Source organism: Vombatus ursinus, unplaced genomic scaffold (assembly GCF_900497805.2).
Source record: "Vombatus ursinus unplaced genomic scaffold, bare-nosed wombat genome assembly UNPS02001419.1, whole genome shotgun sequence".
In the NCBI taxonomy this organism is placed as follows: Eukaryota; Metazoa; Chordata; class Mammalia; order Diprotodontia; family Vombatidae; genus Vombatus; species Vombatus ursinus.
Window position 1 is genome coordinate 23,342,454 of NW_020941197.1, and position 14,670 is coordinate 23,357,123.

The 14,670-nt window shown below is 39.8% G+C and overlaps 1 protein-coding gene across 3 annotated transcripts in view; it reads left to right on the top strand.

Moving 5' to 3' along the window:
* Positions 1-776: 776 nt before the first annotated feature.
* Positions 777-14,670, top strand: part of SIDT1 (SID1 transmembrane family member 1) — a 162,293-nt gene continuing 148,399 nt past the window's right edge. For all 3 annotated transcript variants that reach the window (XM_027868372.1, XM_027868379.1, XM_027868385.1), the window contains exon 1: positions 777-1,130. In XM_027868372.1, the coding sequence (XP_027724173.1) occupies positions 894-1,130 (237 nt within the window). In that variant the 5' untranslated portion in view covers positions 777-893. The remainder of the gene's footprint in view (positions 1,131-14,670) is intronic.

Sequence of the window (14,670 nt, forward strand, 5' to 3'; positions counted from 1 at the left end):
CTATTTGTCTTTGGTGTCTTATGGAACTAGACTTCAGCTAGTGTTCACAATTGTTCTCTTTACTACATTTATTTTTATCGTTATACATATTTACATATGTATATATGTGATGAGGTATGACTGTTCTTGTGGAGGAAATAAAAAATGGGACAGGTGTTTATAAGGAGGCTCTCTTAAAGGAGAAAAGACTTTACATTAATATTTAAGCTACTAATAGTTTTTAATAGGTTTCAGCCTGGAAAAAAAAAGTCAAACATTTAGTTTGGGTTAGGATCTGGATTAAGCTCACTATTCCCTCAGTATTGACTGCTTAATATGCCTACTGCCAATTAGTCCTTCCCTTCACCCCCCCCCCCCACGAAGTCATAGGTTGATCTTAAATGCACTGAATTCCTTGCGGTAGACAACTAGATAGTTTGACGCTCTGAACTTCGGGTGTATTCTCTTGAAGTTCCCAAATGGTAGAAAATCCACTTTGGGGTGAGGGTGGAAGGTTGGGGAGGAGGGAAGTGAGAGCAGAGACGAAATACTGGCTGAGTAGGTGAAGGATTCTTGTGGGCTTGAAAAAAGAGGACATGGGTTTCTAATCCAGAAAAAGAAAACATCAGTCGCCCCTGTTCCCTCCCACCTCCTACCCCTCATCCTGTTACCTCACATCAAGACTAGATCAATATTTTATCAGTCTATCTATCGCTAGCAGATTCCTAGCGCAAACCAGTGGGGGAAGTCAGACAGCGCCTAGCCTGTACTGAGTGAAACATTAGTCAGCTCCAATAGAGGTGGCTTTTAAAAGGTTATATAGTCTGCCTTTTCTCCCTCTCTTTCTTTTTTAAATTCCAGCTACGCGCTAACTCTAAGACTGCCAGTGAAGGAGACAGCGCTCGGTGCCCACCATGCGGGGCTCTTTAGGGCTCGCCCAGCTCTATGCATTGCCCTGGCTCCTGGCTGCAGTGCCCCAGCTCCCTCCACCATACGGGGGGCAGCCAAGGAGCTTCCCCTGGGCTCGGACGAGGAGTGGCCGCTCCCAAGATACTGCCAGGGGAGCCGATTTTGATCGCGTTTACAGCGGTGTGGTGAACCTCAGCACGGAGGAGATCTACTCCTTCAATTACACCAGCAAACCAGAGCAGGTAAGAGGCTTTTCTATTCCAAGTCTTTTGGGAACTTAAAAAATCTGTGAGGTTGGGTAAGGACAGTGCTGCATCTCCATGTCCTATGTCCCCTGCAACCTAGGTGGAGAGGACAAGAACCCTTAGTCCTTTTCTCTTCCGGACTCTGGATTTTCTGACATATCAATGTTCCACAAATTACCCATCAGACCAGAGGAGTAACTCTTCTTAACCTCCCTTCTTCTTGGTGCCAGGTCACTGTCATTTTTTTTTTTTTTTTTTTGTGCTTTGCAGTATTCCCACGCTCCAGCTTTTTGCTTTCATCAGTATCTCCGAGCCTTTTCTGTGGTGTCTCTCCCACTCTGGGCATTTTTCTGGGTAAATGTCGAATTTTATTATTGGGTTAGCCACAGAGAGCACCTCTTTCCCTTGAAGTAAGGACATGCTAAAACCATCATTTCATTTGTGGTTAATGTACTGCTTCCAGTCAAGCCCTACTGATTTTGATGCCAAGAGGGGAGATCTGCTGAAAATCAAAACTGAAAACCAGTGCAAGAAGAGATGGAAATAACAGAACTCATGAAGCTGTATATTATGGCGAGAATAGCCTTGGATTTTGGGAGTCAGACAATCTGTGTTCATTTTCTGACTCTGCCATTTGCTAGCTCTGTGACCTTAGGCAAGTCACTTGAATGCTGATGCTGTTGGTAAAATGGGAATAATCAAACATGCATTACCTGTATCTAGAGTGGTTGTGTAATTCCTATTAAATAGCATCAATAAAGTGCTTTGTAGCCTTACAATGATATGTAAATATATGCCTGTTATTCCCTGTTTTCAAATATTATTTTCATATTTTTATGCATTAGAAACACTGGCAGATCCAATTTTTAAAAATTGGATCATAGACTACTAGTTGATATTTCTAAGGACTGAGTAAATGTTGATTGATAAATTGGTGAAAATTGTAAATCCATTGCTGGCAATCATACCAGTAGCAAGTTTATTCCTTAACTATAGATATGCTTGTATAATGTAATAAAATGCATAGAGTTAGGTTGTTCTCTGAAGAGAATCCCTTTGGGGACAAAGAAAGAAGAGTATTCTTTTAAAATACCCCCTCCATTGGCTAAAGGGGACAGTGCTGATACCATTTGCATATTTCCTCTCACATGTACTGTGTATAAAAGCTTAATTTCCCACCTCTGAGTGTTTGTGTTAGAAGACAAGAGCATTACTGCAGAATCACAGCGATGCTCCCTAGCCCAGCTTGGCTCAATCCCAGTTATATCACACCCCAAGTTTGTGAGATAGAGCCATTCAATCTGGGAAAAGTTGGAAGAAGTGGTTGCAGTTCTCATTCCCTGATCTCACATAACATCATACTATCTTTCTAATGTGCATTTACACTGACTTCCCTCCACCCCAATCATGAGTGATAGTAGGATGTTTGGTTGCAGGTTGAATCAGAGGTAGGCTTGAAAAATACCCTCTTCTCTCCTGTAAGTTGTCAGTTCTCTGTCACTCATTGGTAAGAAAGCTCAGATAACCAGGGGGTAAAACATACCATTGGAGGATGTGTTGGTACTTTCTGCAAGGTAATTACATTATGGGGATAGAGAGTTCATAAGAAATTGTGGGCCTTTGTGCAACTAGCTATACAAAGCTAGCTATACAAAGCTTGGCGCATAAGTACCTTAAGAAACAGTTTTAAATTAATAAAAATAAAAATTTAGGCTGGTCCTAATTTAAAAGATTAGAAAGTTAATAGTCTAGATGTTACTTGATTTTTTGACAGTATATTTCATTGAAGCAGTGTGATATTGTGGCAAGAGCAGGTTACTTAGATTCAGAAGACATGGATACAAGGCCTAGGCCACCTGCAAGGTATATATAACCAGGGAAAAGTCACTTAACCTCTGTGGGCCTCAGTTTTCTTGTCTATAAGATGACAAGATCAGACTAGAGCTTTTCTAGTTCTAATGTTCTGTACATAGATATTGTTATTTTTTTGTTGGTCTATAACAAAAGTTCAGTTTCCCTCAGTTGTTTTCCCATACTTCTTTAATATAGAGGAGAAAAGAAAGGAGCCTTTCTTCCCCCTGTTTGTTTATAACCATGTGAAGGGAGGAAGGTGCTTCTGAGAATTATTTCTTCATCACTTTTCCCTACCGTATCGTCTCCACAAAAACACCAACTGAAAGATATATTCAGCCAAACCTTTGTAACCCTATTTAGGCAAATCCACCATCAGAAGTCCTCATGCTGTGTAAAATCTTTAGCAACATAAACAGATACAGTGAGTAAAAGAAGAAACTGGGGAAAATAATGATTGGGTTGGGCAAGTTGGAGAATAACAGGCACTCATTTTCTGAGATCTACTTTAAAGGAACACAGGGATAGAGTAGAGTTACGAGGATGTTCCATGCTTCTGGGACAAAGTCAAAGGTGATATTGGTAGGCCAATGGAAGATGTCTGTCTGGAATGGAGAAAATAGGGCAAGGTTTATTACAAGATGAGAATAACTAGTTTGGAAGGGACCGGCTGATGAAAGCAAGAGTCAGATATTTGTATTTGATCTGGAGATAGGAAGCGTCTAGATGAAAATCTAACCATTGTGTCATAGACCTTTTCTCCCTTATAGAGAGTTATGTGGTTTCAGAGATACCAGTTATTCCACATAGGTTTTTAAGCTTGAGATGTTTCATTGGATTTTAGAGCTAAAAAGTATGGGGGAGAGAGGAGGGTGAATGATGATCCCTGGGAGAATCCATAGGAAAGAGTGATTGGGGAACATGAGAATTAAAAAGCATTGTCATAAGTCCAGAGAGCAGGGGTTCCCCACTGTTTCTCCTTTGGCAGTCTGGGGAAGACCCCCTTCTAAGAATAAGGTTTTTAAATGCATAAAATAAAATACATAGGATTATAAAGGAAACAAAAGGTTACTGAAAATAACTAACTTAGACTTCAATATAGAAACCTTGTTCTAGAGTCAGGGGATCACTGGTAAAAAGAAGAATGGGATGAGGGTGCGATCAGCTGCTAGAGCAGCACAGAGCCAACAGAAGCATGAATTTGTATTCAGTAGAGAAGAAAAAGTTTAATAAATTTCTGAGTGGAAGAAGCTGTGGGTTTGCTGTAGGGAAGAAGGAATGGGAGGACTATTCAAAGAAGAGAAGGTATGAAGAGCATGGAAAGGAAGAAGTCCTGAAGGTAGAGGGAGGTTAACTAGGAAAAACATCAAATTTCGAATCAAGAATCATGGACTTGGATTCAATTTCCACCTCAGCTTCTTGAGTACTTGATTTATGTGATCTTGAGTAAAGTCCTTTATCTTTCCCAGGCTTCAATTTCCTCATGATAACCTTTCCAACAGCAACAATAATAGAAGCAGCACTTTTATAGTGCTTTGAGGTTTACAAAGCACTTTACCTATTTTATCTGCTCCTCACCCGGGATGAGTGAGTCTTATAATTATCACCATTTCACCGATGGGGAAATTGAAGCAGAAAGCAATTGTGACTTGCCCAGGGTCACAGAACTTGTAAGTGTCTGAGGCAGGATTTGAACTCAGGTCTTCCTAACTCCAAGTCCAGCACTCTACCACTGTATTGCTAAGTTGCCTGATCTCCAAGTTTCTTTCCAGCTCTAAATTCTATGATTTTGTGGTCTTAGAAATCATCTGGTTCAACCCTTTCATTTTTCAGAGAAGGAAACTGAGGCCCAAAGAGGAGTAACCTGCTTGGGTTACACAATAAGTTAATTGCCTCACTAGAGAACAAAATCCACACCTCCTAACTTCCCAGTAGTACTCTTTTCCTTGTGCCACCCCACCTCTAAAAGTATTTTTGTTATGTTGTTTATCTATTTGATATATTCACCTTTTAGTAGTGTATAATATTTCACAATAACCTGAAAATAATGGGTAGCTTTATTAATACTTTAGCTCTATCTTATCTAAAGTCTACAATATGTATTTAGATCTGGTTATGCCAGTCTCCTGAGGCCAAATTTTATACTTGAATTCTATTCTTCCTGGTTACAGGCCCAGGGCTCTATCCCCTGTATTACTTTATTATGTCATATGATTAAAATTATAATAATGGCTAGCATTTATATAGTGTTTTAAGGTTTGCAAAGCATTAAATGGGGACCAGGAATGGCTTCTTAATTCCCAAGATGTCTGAAGCTCATCCAAATTCCCCTCCAAACAACTAGAAAACCACCTCAGAATTGGCCTAGGAGCAGGGGAAAAGTTTCCCTGCACAGCAGGAAAGGTTTGTCTCACTGGGATGGGAGGAGAGTGAGGTCCAAGAGCAGCAGCAGCAGCAGCCAGCCTCACAGCAGGAAGCCTGCAGCAGGGTTTCAAGCCTGGGGCAATCCACCAGAGGAAGCACCCCAACTTCCTGCAAACCAGCACCCCCCCAGGCAAGTGAGCAGTCTGTACACCTCAGCAAAGTCCCACCCCAGTGACCCTACCCCCAGCACAAGCCACCAGCCAGGCCTTGACCCTTTTGCTGACCAGTAGTGAATCTCTGCTCCTGGGGCCTGCCAGCAGAAAGATCCTGTTTCTATAGCAACCCAGAAGCAGGACCCCATGCCTGAAGCAGAGCAGCAACAAGATCTCTCCTCCAGTGCCTGCCACCAGAAAGACTCTGTTACCATAGCAACCCAGCAGCAAGGCACCAACCCTGGGGCAGGCCAGCAGCTGCACCCCCCAGTACAAGTCAGAAGGGAAGATTACCCTACAAAGAAAGCAAGCAGCTAAGCCCTGAAGCCCAGTGAAGGCCCCAGAGCCCCAGCACAAAAAGCTTGGGACAGTGCAGGACCAGAGCCCAACTCTCACATAAAAATACCAAATCACAAAAAAGGCAGAAAAAATAAGCAAAAAGAAAAAAAAAAGAGCTTGACTATAGAAAGTTACTATGGTGACAGGGAGGCTCAAGGCATAAACTTAGAAGAGGATAATAGTGTCAAAATGGCTACATGTGAAGCCTGAAAGAAAAATTTAATTTGGTCTCAGGCTCAAAAAGAATTCCTGGAAGAGCTAAAAAAGGATTTTAAAAAGTAAATTAGAGAAATAGAAGAAAAATTGGGAAAAGAAATGAAAGAATGCAAGGGAATCATGAAAAAAGGGGTCAACAGCATGGGAAAAGACATACAAAAATTTATTGAGGAAAATAACTCCCTAAAAAATAGAATTGGTCAAATGGAAAAGGAAGTACAAAAGTAAGGGAAGTAGAAGAAAAATTGGGAAGAGAAATGAGAGTGATGCAAGAAAACTAGGAAAAAACGAGTCAACAGCTTGCTAAAGGAGACCTCAAAAAATACTGAAAAAAATAATGCTTAAAAAATAGACTAGACCAAATGGCAAAAGAGGTCCAAAAAGCCATTGAGGAGAAGAGTACCTTAAAAAGTAGAATTGGCCAAATGGAAAAGGAGATCCAAAAGCTCACTGAAGAAATTGTCAAAGAGAATTGTCCTGATATATTAGAACCAGAGTGAAAAATAAAAATTAAAAGAAACTACCAATCACTGCCTGAAAGTTTTCAAAATGAAAACTCCCAGAACATCATAGCCAAATTCCAGAGCTCACAGATCAAGGAGAAGTTGTTGCAAGCAGCCAAAAAGAAACAACTCAAATATCATGGAGCTACAGCCAGGATTACACAGGATTTGGCAATTTCCACATTAAAGTGGAGGGCTTGGAATATGACATACTGGAGGCCAAAGGAATTAGTATTACAACTAAGAATCATCTACCTAGCAAAATTGAATTTAATCTTTCAGGGGGGTGGGAAATGGACAGTTAATAAAATAGAGGACTTTTAAGCATTTCTAATTAAAAGACCAGAGCTGAATAAAAAATTTGACCTCCAAATAAAAGACTTAAGGGAATCATAGAAAGGTAGAAAAGAAATAAGAAAGAGAAAACATAAGAAATTCAATAAGGTTAAACTATTTATATTTCTACATGGCAAGATAATATTTGTAATTCTTAACAATTGTATTATTATAAGAGCAATTAGAAGGAGTATATGCAGACAGAGGGTATGGATATAAGGTAACTTTGATGGTATGATACACTTAAAAACAAAATAAAGGGATGAAAAAGAAAGTTGCACTGGAAGGAGAAGGAGCAGGAAGATTGAATGAGATAAATCATCCCACACAGAAGAGGCATGAAAAAGCTATTATAATGGAGGGGAAGATGGGTAGTGGGGGTGGTGGGCAAAACTTAAACCTTACTCTCATCAAAAGTGGCTCAAAGAGGGAATAGCATACACATTTAGTTAGATATAGAAATCTATCTTACCATATAAAGAAGTAAAAAGGAATAGGGATAGTAGAAGGGGGAGAGGGGACTGATAAAAGAGAGGGTACATTGGAGAAGACAGTGATCAGAAGTAAAACATTTGTGAGGAGGGAAAGGGTGGAGGTAAAAGAGAGAGGGAGATAAACAATCGAAAAATAGCATGGAAGGAGACACAATTACCATAACTATAAATGTGAATGGAATAGACTCACCCATAAAATAGAAGCAGATAGCAGAGTGGATTAAAACCAGAATCCTACAATATGTTGTTTATAAGAAATACATTTGAAGTAGAGAGGTACACACAGAGTAAAGGTAAGGGGCTGGAGCAGAGTCTACTTTGCTTCAGCTGAAGCAAAGAAAGCCAAGGTAGCAATCATGATCTCAGGCAAAGCAAAAGCAAAGGGAGAGATAGAATTTGGAACTGAAAAATTTGAATAAAAATGTTGAATAAAAATGAAAAGGAATGGCTTCTTAGAGAAGGCGTAATTTTAGCTTAGACCAAAAAAAGCCAGGAGGCAGAGAAGAAAGAGGGAGAGAAATCCAGCAACAGGAGACTGCCAGTGAAAATGCTGAAAGTTAGGAGATGGATTATCTTGTTTGAGAAACAGCAGGGAGACCAGTGTCTTTGGATAGAAGAATACATGGAAGGGAGTTAAGTGTAAGAAGGTTAGAAAGGTAGGAAGAGGCCAGGTTATAAAAGGCTTTTAAAACCAGAGGATTTTATGTTGATCCTGGAGGTGAAAGGGAGCCTTTGGAACTAGATGAGTAAGGAGGCCAGGGTGGGAGCAGTCTGTGACATGGTCAGACCTGCACTTTAGGTTAAGGAGGCAAGGACCTTAAGAAGAAAGTGTAGAGATGAGGCGGTGCTCCTAGGAATCAAGATGGGGTAGGGAGGAGAATATAGTCAGTGCAGGGATGAGGGTCTGGGAAAGAATAGAGGGTGGAGGGATTAGTGGTCATGGTGAGGACAAGAATAGAGATAGGGGTCATAAGGCAGAGGGAAAGATAGAATGATGAAAGATTATAATCAGATAAAGGAATTTCACGGTTCATGAACGTGGAAGTAGAGCCCTCATCAGTGATTAGCAGGATCAAGGGAAGGAGTCGGTCATGGGACAGGAGTCAGCTGATGAGCTAGGACATTGGAGTGTTTGAAGCAATACATGTCAAAGTCCCCTCGCATGACACAGGAGTTGGGGAGGAGAAACAAGATTGTGAGCCAAGCCTTGAATTCACTGAGGAAGAAAAGAGGATGTCCTGGAAGTAGGTAGATAATAACTACCAGAATCTTGATTTGGTGATAAATATGAATTGAATGAACCTCCAAGGAAAAGAGGTTACTGAGTTTTGGTGAGAGAGGCTGGAAGTCAGAGTGAGAAGCATGGAAGTCCTACCCCCTACCATGGTTTATGAGTTGGTGGATATGAGCAAAAGTGCAACCAGGGCTGGAAAGAGTGGCCAAGGATGGTGTGTCAATAAACAGAAGGGAGTCGGGTCTGAATGAGCACCAGAAGATGAAAGAAGTGAGAAAGGAAAAGATTTAAGATGGAACAAGTTTATTACCTATGGGGAAGGTGTTCCAGAGGCACAGCGGATTGGGTGGGTGGATTCTGAGAAGGATGACGGTGGGGTGGGGTTGAGAGGAGGTGGGAACAAGGGAGCAGGCAGTGGGAAGACAGATGATGGAAGGTCAGAATCGCTAGGAGAGGAAGCAGATGAGCAAAGGCAGGATGGGAACGTATGCTAAACATTGCAGAATGGATTCAGGCAGGTTGTCCTCATCCCCAGGGTACAGGCAGCTGGCGTAAAGGTCTTGGAGACTGCAGAGTGAGCCAGTAGTGGAGTCTGAGCGGTGTGGCTGAGACTGCCAATGCTATGGGAGTTTCAGGCTGGTATTCACAATACCAATCATTGAGCCGGCCTCAGGACGGAGTCGTCCCAGGCTCAGGCCCCTTGTTATTTAGAGAGTGGCGTGTTCCCGGTGACCAATCAGTTCAGTCTTCCTAATCATTGCCACGATCCCACAAAACTACCAATCCGTTCTGTCAGGTTTCTTTTCCTGAACATGTGCTTTAGGCCCATAGCATTGTGGGAAAGGATTTTTAGAGAGTGCTTGGCTCCCTTCATAATGCCCTGAGTCCTTTGCCGTTGGTATATGTCTACTCTACACCGCAAGAGCTCAAAGCACTTGGAACATAAGCTCACTTCTCCCCCGTCATTTATGGTAGGAGCTCTTAACCTTTTCAGTGTTGTGGACCCTTTTGATAATCTAGTGAAGCCTAGGGATTCCTCAGAATCACGCGTTTTGCTTATATTCATAATCGAAGGAAATGCTAAATTTCAGTTAAGGGTTAATGAAAATAAAGGAGTAATTTTTCTTATCCTAGTTCATTGATTCCCTGAAATCTCTCCATGGAAATTTAAATTTGAAATTTGAATTTCAAATCAGAATTCCTGATTTGAAAAATGTGTATTCCCTGAATACAGGGGGAAATTAATTTTTTCTGTCTCCACTGCTCCCTCAATTCATGTTATGGAGCTGAACTTGTTTTTGTTTTAGGAGAGAATCACTCTCCCTTGATTAATTTGGGGGGCTTACTGCCAGCTCCAATAATTTTCTGTTACTCTGAAAGCGGCACATCAAAATATCAGAGATATAAGGGACAGCCCTTATATAACTGAAAGAAAGTTATTACATGGAACTGGTTGTGATCATGCCTGACCGTAGTATGTTCTCCTAAGTGGGCTACATACCTTACACAGTACTTGCACTCATACTCACAATAAGAATGGGGCTCATGGACAAGAAAAGGACATATCTTTCAAGAATTTTTCTCTCTGAGATTACATAAATATATTCCTTGATTCTCATGTGAGATAATCAAGCTCATTATCTCATTTGCTGTACACAAGCTCTCTGGTTAATATTAATCATTTTTTAAAGTTCTTTGTCCAGGATAGAAAATATAAGTTATTAACAGATAGTTCTAAATGGAAGAGCAGCTAGGTGGTTCGGTGGGTAGAATATAGGGCCTGGAGTCAAGAAGATTCATCTTCCTGAGTTCAAATGTTGCCTCAGACACTTGCTAGCTGTGTGACCCTGGACAAGTCACTTAACCCTGTTTACCTCAGTTTCCTCATCTATAAAATGAGAAGGAAATGACAAACCACTCCAGTATCTTTGCCAAGAAAACTTCAAATGAGGTCGGGGAGAGTCACACATGACTGAACAACAACTAAATAGAACTGTAAGAAAAGAAAACTGCTTTGTTGGGATTGGTTTTTATTGAAGAAACTATTAATGAAAATGGTAAAGCTGAGATTTAATATTTAAAATGTCATTAGCATCATTACCACCACCTGTTTATAAGTGAGTATTCACAATGGGCCAGATGTAATACAGCTGCATTTCATACACAAAAGCTGCCCTAATACATTAAGAATTTAATTTCCTACTTCCCCATGAGACTTAACTATTCCTTATTATAATGTATATAATTTGTCATAATTGCTGATTCTTTTTGCTTCAAAATAGTATGTGTCCATCCTAACAGTGAAATTAAGAAAATTCATCTTCTGCTGTCACTGTCCCAAATCCTATGCTAAATCCAAATTTAAGCAGAGAATCATCTGGCAAAAAAAAAAAAAAAGGATCCTCATATAATTTTCACACTCAGATTCACTCCTTGATTCAGCAAATTTCTATTATGTAGCAACACTGGGTAAAGCATTGTACCAACGCTACACTTCAGCCAAACTGGTCTTGTTGATCCTCATAAATAACAGATCCCACCCCATCCAACCTGTTGTTTTGCAAAGTTGTCTGCATGCCCAGGAAGCGATCACACCTTCCCCACACCTGCCTCTTAGAATCCTGACTTTCTCTCAAAGCTCAAAGGGCACTTCTTACATGAGGTTTTTCCTTATCCTCCTAGATAACGGCACCTGCCCAAAATATTTCCTTGTATTTCTTTATGTCAGTATCGCATGAACTGATATGTGCACATGTTGTCTCTCGGTAGAATGTCAGGACGCTGAAGACAGGAACAGTTTCATTTTTGTGCACCAGGCACATTAAATGGTGACTTAATAAATGCTTGTTCTTTGCACTTGGAATGAGAACTACTCATGAGAAATACTAATACTAAAACTAAAGGGGAGATATTTCTTGCCCTCAAGGAGTTTCCAATCTAGCTATGAAAAGATTAAAGTATAAAAATCACAATAAAACAAAAGAGTATATGATAAGTTGACCTCCAGAGCTATCTTATGATCTTAAATTAAAAGTACAAAGAAAAGGATATTTGAGTTCTGGAGGAATCAAAGAGCATTTTCAAGTAATCTTTACAAAGTGCTTTTCTCACAAAGCCCTGTGAGGTAGAAAATGCAAATATTGTATCCCTATTTTACAGATGAAGAAACTGAGGACCAGAGAGCCTGTGATTTGTCCAGTGTCAAATAGCTAGTTAAATGTCAGGGCCAAACTAGAGCTTGGGTCCTTTGACTGACCCTAAACTCACAGTGCTCTTGCTATTATGTCATATTTTCAAGAAAAAGAGACTTGAAAAGGTTGGTAATGGAAATGAGTCTTATGGGATACATAGAATTTTAGCAGGCAGAAATTGAATATGAGGTGGCAGGGTAGGGTAGCAATATTTCAGGAATTGATAAAAGGCTCATAGAAGACAAATCAAAAGATATAATTTCTTACTGAAACAAAAACCCATTTTTTGAAAATCAATATTTTTCTTATGATACCATATAATAATAATAGCAGGCAGTTATATTAGCATATATGGATATATACATGTATCTATATATATAATTTTAAAGTTTGTAGAGAACTTTTATACATTATATCATTTGAGCTTCACAACAAGCCTATAAAGTAGGTACTGAGTAATTTTTACCTAAAGTAATTTTACCTAAAGTAGGTATTGAGTAATTTTTCTCCATTTTACACAAAGAAACTCAGGCTTGGAGAGTTTCAATGGCTTGACCATGGCCATATAACTAATTAGCATCAGAGGTAGCATTTGAACCCAGGCCTTTCTGACTCCAAGTCTAGCATTTTATATCCAGTGTGCCACATTTCTTCTTATGATGAGTATATTGCCACAAGTCATGGAATACCATAGTTTCTGAAGAATTATAATTGCAGGTTACCTGAAGGACAATGGAAAGGTGGATTCTGGGTATGAGCGGGCTGTAACATATTGCCAACGAAGTACTGCATGAGAGGTGATATAGTGGGATATCACTAAAAGATGTGTATCACTAGAAAAGTATTTGAGCCAGTTACATAGCAAGAGCAAGGAACATTTAGCACATAACATGCAAATTCCACTGGCTTCCATGAAGCCTCAGGACATAGAGAAGAAGGTATACTGCCTGTTAGGTAGATGCATATGGAAGATTTATTGGAGAACAGGGACAACTGATCACACAGAATGAGGAAGCATAGATGGGTTATGATCTCCACTGCTGGAGAGCCCCCAGATCTGTCCTAGTATCTAAGTATATAAGTAATAAATGTAATTAATACATTTCTCTATTACATGAAGGTATGGTGTGGTTTGCATTTTGATTCAATTCAATTGAACAAATGTTTATTAAATTCCTACCATGTGCGGTGCATGGTGATAAGTACTGGGGATACAAAGCATAGTGCTGAAACAGACAAAAATGAGACAGTCCTTGCTATAAAGAGAAAAGGGGTTCAGTATGGACATTAATACAAGATAATTTGAGGAGGGAGAAAGTCCTAACCAATAGATGGTTCTGGGAGCCTTCACAGAAGAGGTGAGCTGGGCCTTGAACAAAGGCCTCTCTGCTGTGAAGAACAAATTCCAAGCATGATGAATGATGAGGGATGAAATTTGAGCTCACAAAACAATTAGTAACCTAGTTTGGTGAAAACATAAAGTGTGTGAGGGGGAATAAAACAAAATGTCTTAAAAGGTAGATTGTTGCCAGAATGTGGAAGACTTTAAATACCAAACTGAGGAGCTTGCATGTTATTCCGAAGGCATCAGAGGACCACTTGAGTTTTTTGAGCAGAGGAATGCCATGTTTAAAACCATTTATCAGTTCCCTCCTTATCATTCCTATAATGTTATAAATAGAGATCCTTACTACTGCTCTCCTGGACTATTACAGTAGCTTCTTAAAGAGTATTCCTACCTTTACAAAATCCTTTTTGGCATTCAAAGCCCTTCATAACCTAGTCCCCCTTACCTTTCCAGTCTTCCTATACTTCTTATACTTCCACTATTAAAGTGTTATTCCCTACCACAAACACTTTAATCCATTGACATTGACCTCCTGACTATTTCATGAACACAATACTCCATCTCTCAGCACTTACTGTCCCCATGCCTGGAACACTTTCCCTCCTCATCATCTCATCTACTGGCTTCCCTGAAGTCCCAACTAGAATCCAACCATAGTTCCATATGAAGCCTTTTTCAAGCCCTCTTAATCCTAGTGCCTTATTTTTAAAAAAAAAAATTATTTCCTATTCATCCTGTATATAGCTTGTTTGTTGGTTGACTCCCCATTTGGATTGTGGGTAGTGACTGTATTTTGCCTTTTTTGGTATCCTTAGTGCTTAGCATGGTGACTAGCACAGGTAGGGGCTTCGTGAATATTTGTTCACTGATTATTTGACTCTCCTTCCTTCAACCCATACTTCAGACCTATGCCAGACTAATCCGCCTCCTATATAGATATGGTCATGCCATTCTTGTGCTCAAAACTCTTCAGTGCCTATTGAGTAACTACCGAGAACCATCAAATGCTATTGCTTTTCAAGGACAACCACTATCTTGTGTCATTCTACCTTTCCAGGCTTACCTTATCCTATTCTTTAGTGCTTGCCCCCACCACAAGCTTTTGCTTCTGCCATACTGGACTACTCAATGTCATTTGTTTATGCTCCATACTGTCCCACCTCCAAGTCTCTGCTTAGAAAATTCTCAATAGCTAGAATGCCTTCCTCATATTCTCATCTCTACACTCTACTACACATCACCTGTTGGATTGCAAATCATATTTTATTTTATTTTATTTTCAGCCTTCTTATTATATTTTTTCCAATTTTTTAACATTTTATTTAAAGTTTTGAGTTCCAAATTCCATCTTTCCCTTCCACCCTTCCTTCCCCCCTCCCTGAGATGGTAAGCTATCAGATATAGGTTATACATATGTAATTAATTAAAACATTTCTATATTAGTCATTT